The sequence below is a fragment of the Brachyistius frenatus genome, unplaced genomic scaffold, assembly GCF_029030835.1.
Source record: "Brachyistius frenatus isolate BFR_SWC_R1_liver_20210118 unplaced genomic scaffold, ASM2903083v1 Contig_43, whole genome shotgun sequence".
NCBI lineage: Eukaryota > Metazoa > Chordata > Actinopteri > Embiotocidae > Brachyistius > Brachyistius frenatus.
The window spans coordinates 2,891,051-2,906,962 of NW_027210642.1; the positions used below are offsets into that span (position 1 = coordinate 2,891,051).

Sequence of the window (15,912 nt, forward strand, 5' to 3'; positions counted from 1 at the left end):
AGCGGATTACACACACTCGACTTGCAGTGTAGACATGACAGCTATGTTTTCTAATGTGAACATAATGCAACCTTACAGGAGCAAAATTTAAATGATTACATAAACACCCATCTTTTACATTGCTACGTATCATGGACGGGGACAACAATTTCAGCCACAAAAATTGCCTGTCAAATAATACTAAAATTTTTTTTTTTTTAAATTTTAGGAGGTGTATTCCTATTTTTTTTCCTGCACCCACCCAGATATGATTAAATAACAGTAGTTTTATTCACATACACACACACACACACACACACACACACACACACACACACACACACACACACACACACACACACACACACACACACACACACACACACACACACACACACACACACACACACACACACACACACACACAGAGCTTTAGCTGACTGCCAGTGTATTTGATTTCACTCTCACTGCCCACCTGCAAATTTGACGTGGAACTTGTTCTCTGGCTTGAGGATTTGGACGTACAGGGGGCAGTTTGGAGCGAAGTCTTTCACCGCCCAGGCTCGGAGGATGGTCTGATGATCCTGAGAAAATTGGAGACAGAGTGGAGTGAGATAGATGGAGCGATAGCGAGAGGGAGCGAAAACGAGGCAGAGGGAGAAAGAGAGGTAGACACCTATCATTAGCTGCATCCGATTGTAGCTCCTCTATAATAATCCCCTAAACCACTAATTGCAAAAAGCAACTGAATGGTCCTTGAAACGCTTCAGAGTAATACACCTCTGACATTTCATGACTGGCTGTGGCTAGAGAGCGCAAATGGAAAATTCAGTCTGAGGAAAAACAAGACTAGGAGTTTACAGCCATGCTTGCACTGACACAGCAGTGTTTTGAGCTAAAAGGTGAGCATGCTGTCATTTGCTAATTACCAACAAAAGCAAAGTACAGATGAGGCTGATGGGAATGTCAGATTGAGCCAATCAAACCAAATCACCATCCATACATCCTAACAAAAACATGACCGCATGTATGTGACATTTTTTGGCAGTCCAGTTAACAATTGTTGAAGTATTTTACAGACATTCAAGTCTCAGAACTAAAGTAATGAACTGCATGATACTGGGATTGTCATCAACAGCACAGTGTCAGGAGTATGGCAGCCATAGCAAAAAAACTCAAACAAAACAAAACACATCTGCAATACAGGTGAATTGTTGGAGTGAAGGCTACTTGTCAGTTCCATATTTTATCACATAAACTTGGCTTTGTGTTTCCTGCTTGGAAAATGACATGGTATTACTGCTGAAGTTTAATTAGTTCTCATTAGTTTTGATTTCCTTGAGTTCATGTCATCTCTGGTGTGTTGACATGACAAGTCAAAGAAACAATGCTGTCAGACATTAACATTCAGTGTTAGGTAAACACAGTATTATTGCTGACTGTCATGGTATGTACTGCTGTACAGTTCACTTTTTAATTTTATGCCTGAACATACTTTCTCAGGAATGTGTTTTTCTGACTCTTCATTTTAATTGTTTTGACTCGGCAAATATTTGTTTTTGTCAAAACTTGAAAATAAAGCAAGAAGTGCACAGATTCTGCCAGTGCAGTGAGCGACCCTAAATCCACAAAAGCTGCTTTGCGGTGATTATGTTTTATGAAGTACGGTCATGAAAAGAAAAATGTAATAAGAAAACAAATTGCTGAGACTCAGCATGGATGTTTTGCAGTAAAAGGAGTCCTGGCGATACAGGGAGGCAGTGAGGAACGTACAGCAGCAATGCGGTCCACTTCAAACCGGTTACTGAGGATAAAGCAGGCCTCAGCATCGTCCATCCTGCAGGCAGTTAGTGCAGCATGTAGCCATGGGAGCGAGAGAGAAAGAGAGAAACAGAGAGAGAGAGAGAGAGAATTGGGGAAGCCATGAGACACAGTGAGGAGGGTGTTGTCATGTTATTGAGGGAGAGGATAAAAGAGGAAAAAAGTAGGACAATAGAACAACAAATGTACCAATGTGTCTTTCAAGCCCACGCCATATAAAGATGAGATAGTGGGAGGCGAGGAGACGGGGAGATTAAACAAACAAGCTTTTGCTCCTTTTCTTTCTCTGTGAAGCTAGCCTAAGGTGCTGCTGTGTCTGTTTTATCACAAGTCAGGGGACAAAAAATAAGCAATATGACTCAAACCGTAATTACAGCTGTTACTTCGAGGCTGTAGGTACAGCAGGAATTAATTATGCGCTGCGGCATGTGAGGCCTTCTGTTTCAAAGTGGCTCTTCTGGGCTTTTGTTTCTCAGGGCTCCATTGTTGCAGAATTATTTTGTGGTAATATAATTTGTAACGGATTTATAGATGACTGTAGTGACTCACTTGGCCCTCATCAGGTCTTGGTCTTTGAGGGCAGACCCTTGTAGGTAGATGACTCTCTGGGCCCAAAGAGGGACATGAAGGACCCTCCTTACCTGGACATCCATCTCCGCAGGGCAAAGGATCACCACATAGTAGTCCTACACACACACACACACACACACACACACACACACACACACACACACACACACACACACACACACACACACACACACACACACACACACACACACACACACACACACACACACACACACACACACACACACACAATTCGTATTACAACAGAAGATGGTTTAATCACAGGCAAGAAAGCTTCTGAACCAGGTGTGTTAAGACAGAGTGGCTTTACGTTGCATTTAGTTTGCACTACAATAGTTGTAGAAATGTTGTCATGCTTGCAGGAGCAAAGCAGTGTCATAAACATTTATTTGTTTATTAATACAGAGACAGACTTGAAATCCCAGAGAATAGAATCCAACCTCAGCCACACTGGAAACCTATAGGTTCCTGGGTGGTGAGGACCAATTAAAATGCCCCCCCCCCCCCCCCCCCAACAAACAAGTAAATATTCATGGATCAAGCAAACAAACACAACTGCTCCAACATGAATAAGACAGCAGTTTGATCCTTGCTATTGCCAAATTAAGCCTCTTCTCTAACCCCCTGAAGGGGGTTGCAAACAACAACCACACACGGCATCCCCAACACCCTCTTGTCCTACTTAGAAACCATTTGGAGAGACCTGGAGCCGCGGGTGAGCGAAGAACTCATTGAGGAAGTCCATGAGGAGGTCGATCTTGAGACAGCTGACGCACAGTACCACGTGTTTCTCCGTCTGTGCCCTGTAGCGGCTGTAATTCCCCCCAGACTTCTGCCGCTCCATCCACAGAAAGGCCAGCTGCTCAAACTGCATTGAGGATGACATCCGTCACATTCAACAGATGGAAACTGGATTAAGTTAGCTGCAATACAGGGAGGAACCAGGTGGTATATGAAAAGAAGACAATGCCTTGTGCTGTATAGTGTTTCCATTTGATTAGGGAGAGTGTTTGGGGGAGAATTAAGATAAGTGGGGATTTGGTTCAGGATGGTGGCTGAATGGAAGATGATCACGGAGATTAACAGTGGAACGGAGGTAATAGAAATAACAATAGGCTGCACATTTTTTGTAATATGCTTGGGAGGGTCGGCGGGATAGATAATTTAACAGATGAAGGGATGCAAGAGTAATAGAGTTTATGATAGATTTTCACTGTAAAATACACAGATATTTGACACCGGTCACATCATTTAAAGGGAAAAATCTTCATCATGTATTTTCTTCCTGACTTTCAAGTCAAATATGAGGTTTTTTTTTTTTTTTTTTTACCAAATACTTAGATAGTAATATTGTAACCGTATTGTAGGGATGACTGTTAGTGCTTTTATTTGCACAATGACATTGTGGTGCCGATGAATAGAACAGTCAGGTTGGTTCTGAAAATAACATCACTTTACTGTAATGCAGCCTTTACAGGCAGGAAAATGCCAGATCATAATAATACAAGATCCAAAACCTAAGCTCATATCCAGACTCATATCACTGTATCAATAGTATTGATATATTTTCCAGTCCCAGTCATAACACAGAATTTTTTTTCTCTTTTCCAATATATTTCCCCCGAGCATCTTCTTGAACTCTCTGCCCGTCGTCCGCTCTTGAGCAGCAACAGTTGAAATGAACGGCTAATAATCTTAAACCTTGTTCACGTCAATCAGACTTCAACCGACACATTTCATTTTCCTCTGGGAACTAATAATTTTTTCACAGATAAAATTAATATCAGCACTGTGAGTGAGATAATGTGAATTCAGTCATCATGTCTGCAGCCACTTCATGATGACATAAGTGTGGTACATTTGTGAAATTAACAATCAAACCTCTATTTTAAAGTGTCAAGATTTGTTTCAAGTGAAGTCACCAAATTAATGAAACTGAATTGTAAAAATCCCTCTCTAGAGCCAGCATAGAAAAATGGCAGTACAGCATGAATTCTGGGATGAAAACCTACTCACTGAGTAGATATGAAGGGCTCAGTCTAAGGTTACAAAAACACATATTCTTAGCATCAGGTGATTATACACTAAATAAAACATAATTGTGATTATTATATTACATTTCTGCCAATAGAAGCTCCTAAATCATACACACTGAAGCTTAAAGGCTTAAATTGCAAATTGCACAAAAGGATTTGTCAGGAGGTCAATCTCCTCCTGTCGTGTGTTATGGACAGGTACAGGAAACAAAAAAATGGAGGCAGCAATAAGAAAAACACAGTCGCTGAATCCTGATGTGTTCTGTGGCTCCCCTGTGCAGCCTGGAGACTGGTCGTGGCAGGACACACACACACACACACACACACACACACACACACACACACACACACACACACACACACACACACACACACACACACACACACACACACACACACACACACACACACAAGGTGGGGGTTGGGGTCAGGGCTAAGGGGGGCCAGTTTCTAAATGTCAAGGGGTATTTATGGATGAAAGACAGGGAGAGCGAGCGCAGAGGATGACATGGTAACCATGTTGGTGATGAACGGAACGCCTTTTTTTTTAGTCTACTTGTAAAAGTTGAGCAAAAGTGTCTTTACACTTATTTTTGGCGGTTTTGTGAATACATTTAAAACCACGCAGCCACAACTGATGGAAAATAAAAACTAAACAGTGAGAGCTTGTACAATAACTGGTTGATCGTGCAGGTGTGTAGGATGCAGTCCAACACCTATATTATGTGTCCGTGTTTGTGACGCCACCAAAAAAGACTTGTGACTTGTTTATTTTGTAGTATGTGTGTGTGTTGTGTGTGTGATTTCCAGCCCAGCGAGGCTAACTGCAAGTACAGCACATACACAGAGGAATTTCATCCTATTAACACCTTTACATCTTTTGGGAGATAAATGGGTACAGCAGCTACCTCAGAGATAAATGGCTTACACAAATATGAGAAACAACCATTAGGATACAGTAGAATTGATGCATTTGTCAAGGTGTTTTCATCAGTCACTGTACAAACAGTGTGTGTGTGTGTGTGTGTGTGTGTGTGTGTGTGTGTGTGTGTGTGTGTGTGTGTGTGTGTGTGTGTGTGTGTGTGTGTGTGTGTGTGTGTGTGTGTGTGTAAGCGTGAGGGGGTGTGTGTGAGGCTGCGTGTACGTGTGCATGTGTAAATGGTTCCTCTGTCATGAGGTTCCCTCTGTGGAGCAGCTCGATGACAGGAGAGGGATTTAGGGATTTGAGTGAGTTCAGGAGACACTCTTGCTGCTTTCTGAATAAAAATAGTGTTGTAAATCTTTGTAGGACGTGATAGGATGTGTCACATTATTGTGTGATGGGGGAAATGCAAGAATTATTAGTGTTAAAGGAGACAACTTTACTGTGTTCATAAGTGTTCATCAGCAAAGTAAACAAATCTGTTATTTTTTAAGTAGGATCTAAAGAACCGTCTGATATCTTTAAAGGGATACTGGTGCTTATTTTATCTGAGATTTCTGCCTCCATAAAAACTGGAGAACAACTTGGTAGAGCCCTGTCGGCTGCTTGAAAAGTGCAATTGAAAATAAAATATGAGACGGGTGAAATTGGTTTTTGCCTTCAGGGCTTCTCAACTTATCAAATCTGTGTAGGTTTTCAGACTACTTTTTAAAACTCACATCTAAAGGTGTCTGATTTTAAAGTGATACCTTATTGCACTGCATTAAATTCAGGCTTTCCTACTAATTGTTTCCCTTTCTTTTACGTCTCTAAAATTGTATTAAAGGTTGTCACCCGTGTTTCTCACCTGGATGGGAAGCACAATGAGCGCCACGAAGATCATGATGACCACCAGGAGCTGCGAGGGCCAGATCTGAGGGGTGACATCTCCGAAGCCCACTGTGGAGAAGGTGACCACGCAGAAGTAGAGCGAGTCGAACAGGGTCAGGTTGTTGCCCGCTCGTTCGAGGTGTTGAATACCGCAAATACTGATCGATGTCAACAGGACGGGAAAGAAAACAAGAGAAGGTGGCAAAAGTGAGGCTCATTGAGACTTCGCATGCTGAGTGAAGTATAGGTGCCCAATGGGGAACATTATCCACGGAGAACTGTTTTTCACGGCTGTGCGGATACGTGTGACTTTGTATGTGCGGAAGATGGGGGTGGATGCTCGCTTGGACACCTGTGTTGGACATTGTATATTTTTGCCTATAGATGACTTAGATGTAGATATAGTGCAAGCTCCACATATTATCACACTCTTTAAGGGATAGATAAGTAAACAGGCAAATGTCAATGCCAAAATGGTCAGAGAGCTTAATTCAAGCTGTGTGTAGGATCTACTGGATTAATTTAGGCTTTCACACTAGATATGCAGCAAGCTGACACATCCTCCACTGCAATGAAGCAATTGCCAGTTGTCATTTCAGAGCACTATCTCACTCTCACAGTTACCAATTACTTCGCTGCTTTCAGCCTTTCTCCCTCTTAGCTCCAGGAGCTGCATTTTTTCATTCTCCAACCAAATTCTTTTTCTCTCTGTGTATCACACTCTTACATGTCCATCTCATCCTCATTCTCTTCCCCTCTCTGTTCATCGCTGTGACACGTTCCACTTGCTATTCAACCTCCATTTAATTGTCACTGTTGACTACACTTGTTCCTCCCTTATTCTGTTTAGTGGGTTACTCACCATGTAAACATGAGACAGACCAGTGTGCTGATGAGTATCACCACCTGGTTAAACATGGCTGAGTGTGTACGCTGGATCGCTCGGTGGAGATCATTCTGCAGAGACGCAGATAAATGTTAATAAATGGAAATGTCAACAGCCCGAGTACTTATTTTGGTGTAAAAAGAGGATGAAATGTGGCACATGGATAGCAGGAAAAATTTAAAACAAATCAATAGCTGAAATATTAAGGTGCACTGAAGAGTGAGATGAAAACGTCAACGTTTGGAATATTCAAAGCTGCTAGGGAGACAGTATATTACAAATATGTGAAGCAAACCTGGCTGGATTGGACATATGGAGTCAGAGAGTGTTAAAAGCCTCATGAGCAAGCCCAAGCCATCGGTTTAAATGTTCCTGACTGATTTATCTTCATGGCAGAGTGTTTAAGATAAAGCTGGTGAGCTGAAATGGGAGACAGAGAGGGGCCATTGCGTGCCAACAGCGTAATGTAACAGAGATATCGAGATGTAAGCAATGGGAAAACTGGACAGGCACACAGGACTTCACTTACTATCATGTTCTCCAAAGCGTGTTTGGCCAGCCAGCAGTTGAGAAATACTGGGATGAAGAGGTTTCTGAAGGAAGGCAAAATCACCTGTCGAGAAGATAAAGCTTTAGCCTGCTTGGCTCTCTGTTTTAACACCTTTTTTCACGTTATACAGTCATGTGATCCCTGGCAGGGAAAGATAATTGTGTGAGCGTGTTCCTGTTGTGATATCATCATGGTATTATTGTAGCAGGTATTCATTGAAGTTTGATGTGCATGCAGTAGTGGAGTGGGACTATGGTGCTCCAGGACCAAAACAAACAGCTGGCAGAGCGACTCCCCGTGCTGTCAGTGCTCGGTAACGCGTAACCTTACACTCACAGTGATCATGAAGGGAACTGCGCTGATCATCTCCAGAATGAAGGGGACACGTAATACTTGCTCCCAAACGTTGCCCTGGAAACACAAACCACACACAGGGGTTCAGGGAACTCCATCGTCCTGGAGACCTTAGGGGATTACCACATAACAGGCCCGGCCACTGAGAGTGAACGGGGACAAATTGATGAGCTTTTACAACGTGAGAATAGATCGGGATATATAACGGTTATACAACTCCCTTGTTTTCTTCAGAAGAAGGACCAGCATTACTCAGTTTCCTACTAAGCCTTACCGTTCAATTAAGATGTCAGCCATGACTGTTTTTATGTGTCTGCTGCCTGCATATGGCTGACCTGAATCTGACTAGTGTAGGTGGACAGGCGCAGACTATGTCCACGGGAATCAGTCGGCTCTAAATGCTAAGGCCTCTAGCCTCCAGAGTAATCTGCGGAGTGAGCCCTTCAGAGGCTTACAGTGTCAAGTACTTCAAAGGCAGGGCAACCCGTTGATGGATCGTCCCCCCCCACTGCCTCAACACGGGGGCCTCCCCTAAAGTCTTTCTGATGTGTTCATGACAGGACAATGCTGAAGAAGCCTCAAGGCTCCTCTTGGGGTGCTTTCCAAATGCAAGAGTAAAGGAGCAGCATCCGTGGAGAGAGAAACCGCCAGTTTAGTGGAGTGAGCACAAAGTGGACAAACACCACCCTCACACGTCACAGCTACGCACACCCCCGCACACATGTAGCCATCACAAAAGGCTTCAGACTGACCGCTGGGGGCCATGAGTAGCTCACCTTGTAGCTGAGATACACGAGCAACATAGTCTCTGAAAAGCTGATGAAAGCCACAAGCACCTGTGAAAAGACAGAGGGCGAGAGAGATGGAGAGCGTAAGAGAGAAATGTAGATGTAAAGACACAGAGAGGAGTCGACATAGTCAGAGTGAGACCAGAGCACAGAGAAATTAGGAGTCGCAGAGATGGAGAGCGTGGGTGGAATCAGTGGGTGTGTTGATGTTGGAGCTTCAGAGAGAACAGGTCTACGTGAAGCAAGAGACAGCCTGGTGTCTGATTTTATACATTTACATGTATGTGTTGTTAATCGTAATGTAAATTTAAAGACATGCCAAGTACAATAAACTCAGTTTAGTGTTAAAGCCCTGAGATGAAGTAATTGCCAGTATAGGGCATGCAGACATTTTGACATGCACCTGTGCGTTCATGTATGCATATATGAGCATAAACAGGCCTAGGCCTCCTTTAAGCAGGAGTGTATTGATCTGACCTGCAGTGCCCACAGTGGGAGAGGTCTGTCAACCCAGATGATCAGTTTCCTACAGAGTGGTAAAAAAAGAAAAGACAAACATTAGACACTAAAATCAACAAGCTATATCATTTTTGTCTTCCCTAAACAACGCATGTCAATTGTTAATGTAACTATGCTTTTTTCAGCTAACCCACAGTGGAGCGCTCAGCTGCCAGTGTGCCAGTATTGTAATATTCGTAAAGTAATATTCAAACAGTCAAATGGAAATTTACAGTCTTATTGTGAGAGAAATGCTGGGTTTTTTTTGTCCTCCGAAAGACACCCTGGGGCTTTTCATGGCTGCTTGCCATGAGTGCTATCTCCACTGATGCTACGTATCTGCTGCCTGGAGCATGAGGCTGCCCATCCCTTTCCGGAGCTCACTCTGTCAGGCTCCTTATTCATTTGGAGCCAGAGCTTAGCCAGTGTCATCAGCCACCAATTAGATCAATAGGTCCCTGGGAGAAAAGGAGACATGGCATCGCCTCAGGTCTGCGTACACTTTCTGTTTTCTCTCTCTGCTGTTGTATATTACATACTTTATCGCCACTAGATCACTGTTGATTAGGCTGCACAGGCACTACATGCCTTATGTTGACAGACAATCCATACAGCTGGATTGTGACAAATTAATGTAGCTCTCTATAGCTTAATATCAACATTGTGGGTTGCATCAGTTAAGTGAAGTTGCATTGGTTGGGTTATACAATGTTTCTGATCGGTAAGCCGGTGTCGGGGATGCAGGTCCTCCAGGGTGTTTGGTTTCATGGTCGATGTCTGCAGGCGGAAGCCATCAGTCCTAATTAGAGCGTTGCATGCTTACCAGTCAAACTCACTCCAGGGACGAGATGATGTGTTTTGTTTGGTGCAGTTAACTCCGCTCACACTACTGGGGGCAATAAAAAAAAAAGAGGGAACAATGAATACAACTTCCTTGCACATATCATTTCACCATAATCTTGATTGTCACACTCCTCAATGGAAATATCAGTTTACGTTCCTGATTGCATCTCAACCTCCTCTCCTCTCCTATCATAATCTACCATCCCAATCCTTTCACTGGATACTCTATACACACCGTTATCTCATCTATTGACCCGGTACTCTTGTTCCTGCTATCAGGCCTTCACACTCAGAGACTTTGTTTCACCTCATTAAGCCCATGTTATCATCATTTCTCTCACCAGTCCTGTCTTTCCGCTTGCGGGTTGTCCAGCAAGACTCTGACGATGTAAAGGAGGCAGCTCAGCACTTTTAGAGCAAAGTTAAACATTCGCACTCGCAGACCTGCAAGTCAAAAAGAAGGTAAGCAGTCATTAAAACAAATATCAACGCCCGAATTCATAAATGTTCATTATAAATATTTTTAATGCATAAAAAAATAGATACATTTTTTAAGCAGTGTAATGCTCTGTTAACCTGTCGTGACAGACCAGTAGTAATACACCCATCAGTCCACTAGAGGATACCATGTCAGTGTCTTGTTTGACTAAACATGGCGTGAACAGTACAAGCAGGTATGTAGTGGTGGATGGAGTACTCGGATCTTTTACTTCAGTAAAAGAAACAATACCACATTGAAAAAAATACTCAATTACAAGTGCATTCAAAGTAAAATGAATGCATATATAGCAACTAATCATATATTTTAATCATAAAATACCAATCTTAAAACTAATAAAGCTGTCAGACAAATGTACTGTAGTGTAAAGTAGCATGAAATGGAAATACTCAAGTAAAGTACAATTACCTCTAAATTGTACTTAAGTACTTGAGTAAATGTTTTTATTGTTACTTTCCACCACTGCATGTATGACTGGTGTTGCGCGATGGAGGTCATTTGATGAAGTACAGAAGTGCTAAAGTAAGAAGGTTGTAGTTAAATTGTGTGTGGATGGATCAAATCCTTGTCTTTCAATCAGGAAACAAAATGGACTTCTTTAAAAAAAAGAAAAAAAGAAAGTGTTTTTCAAAATCCAAACCAAGCAGCTCTGGTGCGTCATCCTAACCACGCTGGATTTCACGCCGAGGCAAAACGGGACAATTACGTTGTATTCTGTACCGGAACAACAGGTGTACGCTTTGGTTTGAGAAGGTTTGGTCATGAATTGTTCAAATGAAGACATGACAAAAATCAGAAAACAGAAAAGCTCTGGGGAACCAGTAGCAGCTCAGATGTTCTCTAAAACACAATTTATCTCATCTTTTCAATAAGCCTTTGCGACCTGGTTGTCTAACAATGCTTGGCTTGATGTAGCTGAAAATGTAAATGTGTTTATACAGTATTTTATCTTGACATCTGAAAGTAAACCTCCCATTCCTACAGTATGTTATTTAAGCAGTGATTAGCCTCGTAATATTTCACATCAAACCAATTATTAGGTACAAAGTAAACCTGACTTTGAAACAAGTGTTTTAATGACTTCATGCATACAAGGGAAAATGGATACAACATTTCTATGAATGAGTCCACTTATCATCTAAATCACTACACAGACATATAAAACAGTTATAAAAAGAGGACAAGTTGAATAACTAATGAAATGCAGAGCAAGAATGACAGCACTTCACACACATCTCTTCAACCAAATAAAAAAAAAGAGCAACTTGTGTTGAAATAGAGAGTTGACAGGAAATTCACTCAACTAATTACACAGAAAAAACATGATTCTAAACACAGGCAACTCACTGGATCTTTGGTTTTTGATGAAGAACAGCTTGAGGCGTTCCTTGAAAGTGTTCTCATTCACATAGAACTCTACCTGCACCCTAAGAGAGGGATGGAGAGAAGGCAGAGTCAGTAAAAGAGGGGTAATGAGGGTGCACAAGGAGAAAAAAAAAAGAGGAAAAGTACACAGGCGATGCTTCGGCTGACTGAAGAAATAAAATACTGGTTTGATGGAGTCTCCAGTCGAAAGACAGAATAAAGGACACAAGTGGAGGGTTGAGAGATAAAAGAAAATAAAGGGTGAAACAAAAATGAGTACAATTGAGCAAATTGGAAATAGAAAGGGTGATAATGGTTATTTGAACTCAGAAAAGTATGGAAATAAGACACTGTGGCTGGCTGCATTAAAGACAAAAGAGTTTCAGAGGAAATGGTGTTCCTGCTTGTCCGCCTGCCCATAAGCCCAGACAGCTGCAGTCAGTCTCATTATCTCCACTGATTAAATATAAAGCAACAAATTACTTCCCTCTGATGTTTCTGCTGAACATGGGAGGCCATAATTACGGCTCTTTTTCCCTTTCCATTCTGGCACGCTCCTGTTAGACGGACACGTACACACACCTACTGTACAGACACACACGGGCCTAAAATGCACACCTACATCCAGGTCATTGGTACGGTTAGACCATTCACATGCCCATCTGACACGGATTTTCGTGGAGAGACATGACAAAAATAACAAAGAGACGCTCTTCAGACAGCTCTTACATGTGCACCAGCACATAATCTGGCAGACTGTCGGTGACTGTATTTCCTGTCTGACAATCTCGGGGGAGAATTCTCAGTAGCTCTCCTTTCATCCTATGGAGGGACGAGTGGATGACTCAGGTCGAGGATGAAAAACGCCAGGCCTCGGCACACTGGTGGTCTCCTCACAACACACAGACAGATGAAAGAGAGGCAGAACAACTGCCGTTTATTCTCCTGTCTGCAGGAAGAGGAAGAGGTGTGTGTGTGTGTGTGTGTGTGTGTGTGTGTGTGTGTGTGTGTGTGTGTGTGTGTGTGTGTGTGTGTGTGTGTGTGTGTGTGTGTGTGTGTGTGTGTGTGTGTGTGTGGTGTCTTCCTGGGGTTCCAGAGTGACGCCATACCAGCACCCCACTTTTAGACAAACCCACACACACACACACACACACACACACACACACACACACACACACACACACACACACACACACACACACACACACACACACACACACACACACACACACACACACACACACACACACACACACAGAGAGAGAACAAAATGTAACCACCAGCAACATTTGGGGGATGGAGGGATAACTTTCCTCATCGTTACTATGGCAACACAGAATTTGTTGTCTTTTCCCTCCCTCTCACATGAGCAGATGTGAGCAAACACATGCTTGTGAAGTGCGTTCAGCCATTGGAGCCGATAGCCCCGCTGCAACTTGTTGACGGTTCCCTTCGCTCTGAACAGATTGCCGACAATAATGCTTTTGCACACATGATGAGAAACTGAAAAAAAAAACCATCCTGCTGCGCACAGCTCCCGGGACTCACAAAGGCCCACAGGGTGTGTAATTGCACCTTTTTATTGGAAAGTGGATACTGCTTCCTCACTAGATTAATTTAAAAAAAAAAAAAGTGTTTCAAAATTAAACAAGAATCTTTATTTGTGGTAAAATTTTGACATCCAGTGCAAGTCCAGAATTTTTCTTCCTTCCTTTGAAAGTCTATCGGTATATATTGGTAATATAGTCAACTTTTTGTTTTTGTTTTTGGGTGCATATACAATGTTCTCTTTAAGTACTTAAAAAAAAAAAAAAAAAAAAAAAATCCCAAATAGAACTCTGTAATTACTTGAATGTATTTTAAATCCATAAAGCCATTGTGTAATTAAGTACACATCCAAAAGAATGATATCATGAGTGAAAATGTGTATTTAATTTGGTTTCTCACAGCTGTAACTGCTGCAGTTCTAAAATCATTGCTTCGCATCCTCTGAAAAGCTCCATTATGGCAGGTTTCTGGTTATCATCCTCATAAAAAAACAAAATAAAAAACAAAATCTTAAATGCTTTAATGTTTGATTTTCCTCTGGCTGTGCTAACTTCTCAGGAGGAGAGGATCATTTTGGTCCTTGATGTGTTTCTCTAAGCAGGAGCTGTTCCACTTGAGTGTACAACAGAGGATCAATAGTAAAGTGGAAATATAGCCCAATATAGAGTTGAGCTGTAGGATAGATATAGAGTCGGGATCTGTAATCTAAGGGGACGATGGGGGAGAAAAACACATTAAAAACTCATAAAGAGCATTATTTCAAAACAAAAGACACACAAGCACATCACGGTGGCACCTCTGGGTAATAACCACATACCAGCCCCCCAAGGCCCTCCAAAGAGCACGAGGAAAATAAATATACGTGGGGAGAAAATCTGCTTTGGGTCACAGTTCTGCAGAAAAGAATTATGTCGATGAATTTAGGAACAACTGTTTTGGTGCATTATGTAATAGGCTGCTAGGACCTGTCATCAACATGCACTCTGGGTGATCCCATAAGTGAAGAGCTTTAAGTATGCGAACGAAGCAGCAACCAACAGCATGCCACCCATTAGTTTGTGAACAGCCGATATGAAGCCCTGAGATCGATTTTTTTTTTTTGGCTGTTGCCATCTTGCTTGTTAGGAGCAGTTTGGAGCCAGAAGTGACAATTTGTGGACAATCTGGGGAGGGGCGAGCAGTGGCTCTAACTCGATCTGACTGGAAACACAATGATCCTGCGTCCGGCCCACTGATAGCCGTAACCAGACTGCACAGTTCTGTCAATCAAACAGACACACCCCCAAAAACTATTTTTGAGCTAGCAATACTTTAGCTAGCAACACTAAAATAACTTCAGGAAGAAATTTATTGACTTTGTATTTCATTCACAAGTTGAAGAGGAGTCTGTGAAGACGAAAGCTTTTTGGAGCCAACCTCTGTGGTATTACAACTTAAGGCATTTCCGCATCATCCTCATTTTTCAGACCGGGATGCTCCATCTGCTTTTACATACAGTCAAAGGTGTGAACGCACCAGGGACGCATCGAGATCCGATCTGCTCAGAACACATCCGGAGGTGGTCCGGGACACATAGGGCCACGTCCTTTTAGCAGTGTGAACGCCAACAAAGTCGCTCCCTCTCACTATCTTCTCTGCTACTCGTTCAAAATGTACGCTTATCGAACGTATTATTTAGAGCCAGTCGAGATTATGTCACCGGGCCAGCAGCTTAAACAGCTGGAAACGTGATGACATGAAGACAGAGGCACGGCATGGCATTTCAAATCGGAGCCTGAGGAGAATTAAGTGCACAAGTGTGAAAGGGAGAGTGTGGAAAAAAAAATATACAGACCGATAAATGCAGAGAAATAGACACAGGGAGATGGAAAGACAGACAGAAGGGGACATGCGGAGGAGGATCTTTGAGAGAGAGAGCTGAACCTCGTTCTCCTGCTGCTTCCACCCATGCCTGCGCTCCATAATGACACAGCACTGGCCATCTAATGACACAGTGGAAGAGACTAAAGGAACCCAAATGTATGCGTGCGCAGCAGCACAGCATTTGGTTCATCACAACCTCCACACCGTACTCAGAAATGGCAGTCATACCAGTGAAGTAGAAAAGGCAAGATCAAAATTCTATCAATGCTATCAAGGTTCACTCTCTAAGTAATGAAAAGCCAGCAAAAATGGACATTCATGTGTGGAGCGTGTCTTTTTGAGTCAACGAATCTATGATAAACATTAAAACAGACTTTAAGAAAAGAGATGGGAAATACATGAAGGTCCATAGGGATACAATTATTGAATTTAATTGACTGCTTGCATCAGTTTGATTTTCAATACTAAAAAAAAAAATCAATAATATGACTAAAGAATT

General features: G+C 42.3%; 1 protein-coding gene across 3 annotated transcripts in view; it reads right to left on the reverse strand.

Annotated features, from left to right (window-relative positions):
* Window positions 1-15,912, reverse strand: part of kcnt2b (potassium sodium-activated channel subfamily T member 2b) — a 44,044-nt gene that overhangs the window by 14,197 nt on the left and 13,935 nt on the right. For 2 of the 3 annotated variants that reach the window (XM_069702970.1, XM_069702971.1), the window contains 13 exons: window positions 11,985-12,064; window positions 10,480-10,582; window positions 10,119-10,184; window positions 9,275-9,323; window positions 8,786-8,845; window positions 7,992-8,066; window positions 7,635-7,718; window positions 7,082-7,176; window positions 6,197-6,377; window positions 3,095-3,259; window positions 2,350-2,486; window positions 1,753-1,816; window positions 455-563 (listed from right to left, as the gene is read on the reverse strand). In XM_069702970.1, coding sequence (XP_069559071.1) covers window positions 455-563; window positions 1,753-1,816; window positions 2,350-2,486; window positions 3,095-3,259; window positions 6,197-6,377; window positions 7,082-7,176; window positions 7,635-7,718; window positions 7,992-8,066; window positions 8,786-8,845; window positions 9,275-9,323; window positions 10,119-10,184; window positions 10,480-10,582; window positions 11,985-12,064 — 1,268 coding nt within the window. Of the gene's footprint in view, window positions 1-454; window positions 564-1,752; window positions 1,817-2,349; window positions 2,487-3,094; window positions 3,260-6,196; window positions 6,378-7,081; window positions 7,177-7,400; window positions 7,483-7,634; window positions 7,719-7,991; window positions 8,067-8,785; window positions 8,846-9,274; window positions 9,324-10,118; window positions 10,185-10,479; window positions 10,583-11,984; window positions 12,065-15,912 lie in introns of those variants that run through there. The other variant, XM_069702972.1, reaches the window with a different exon arrangement.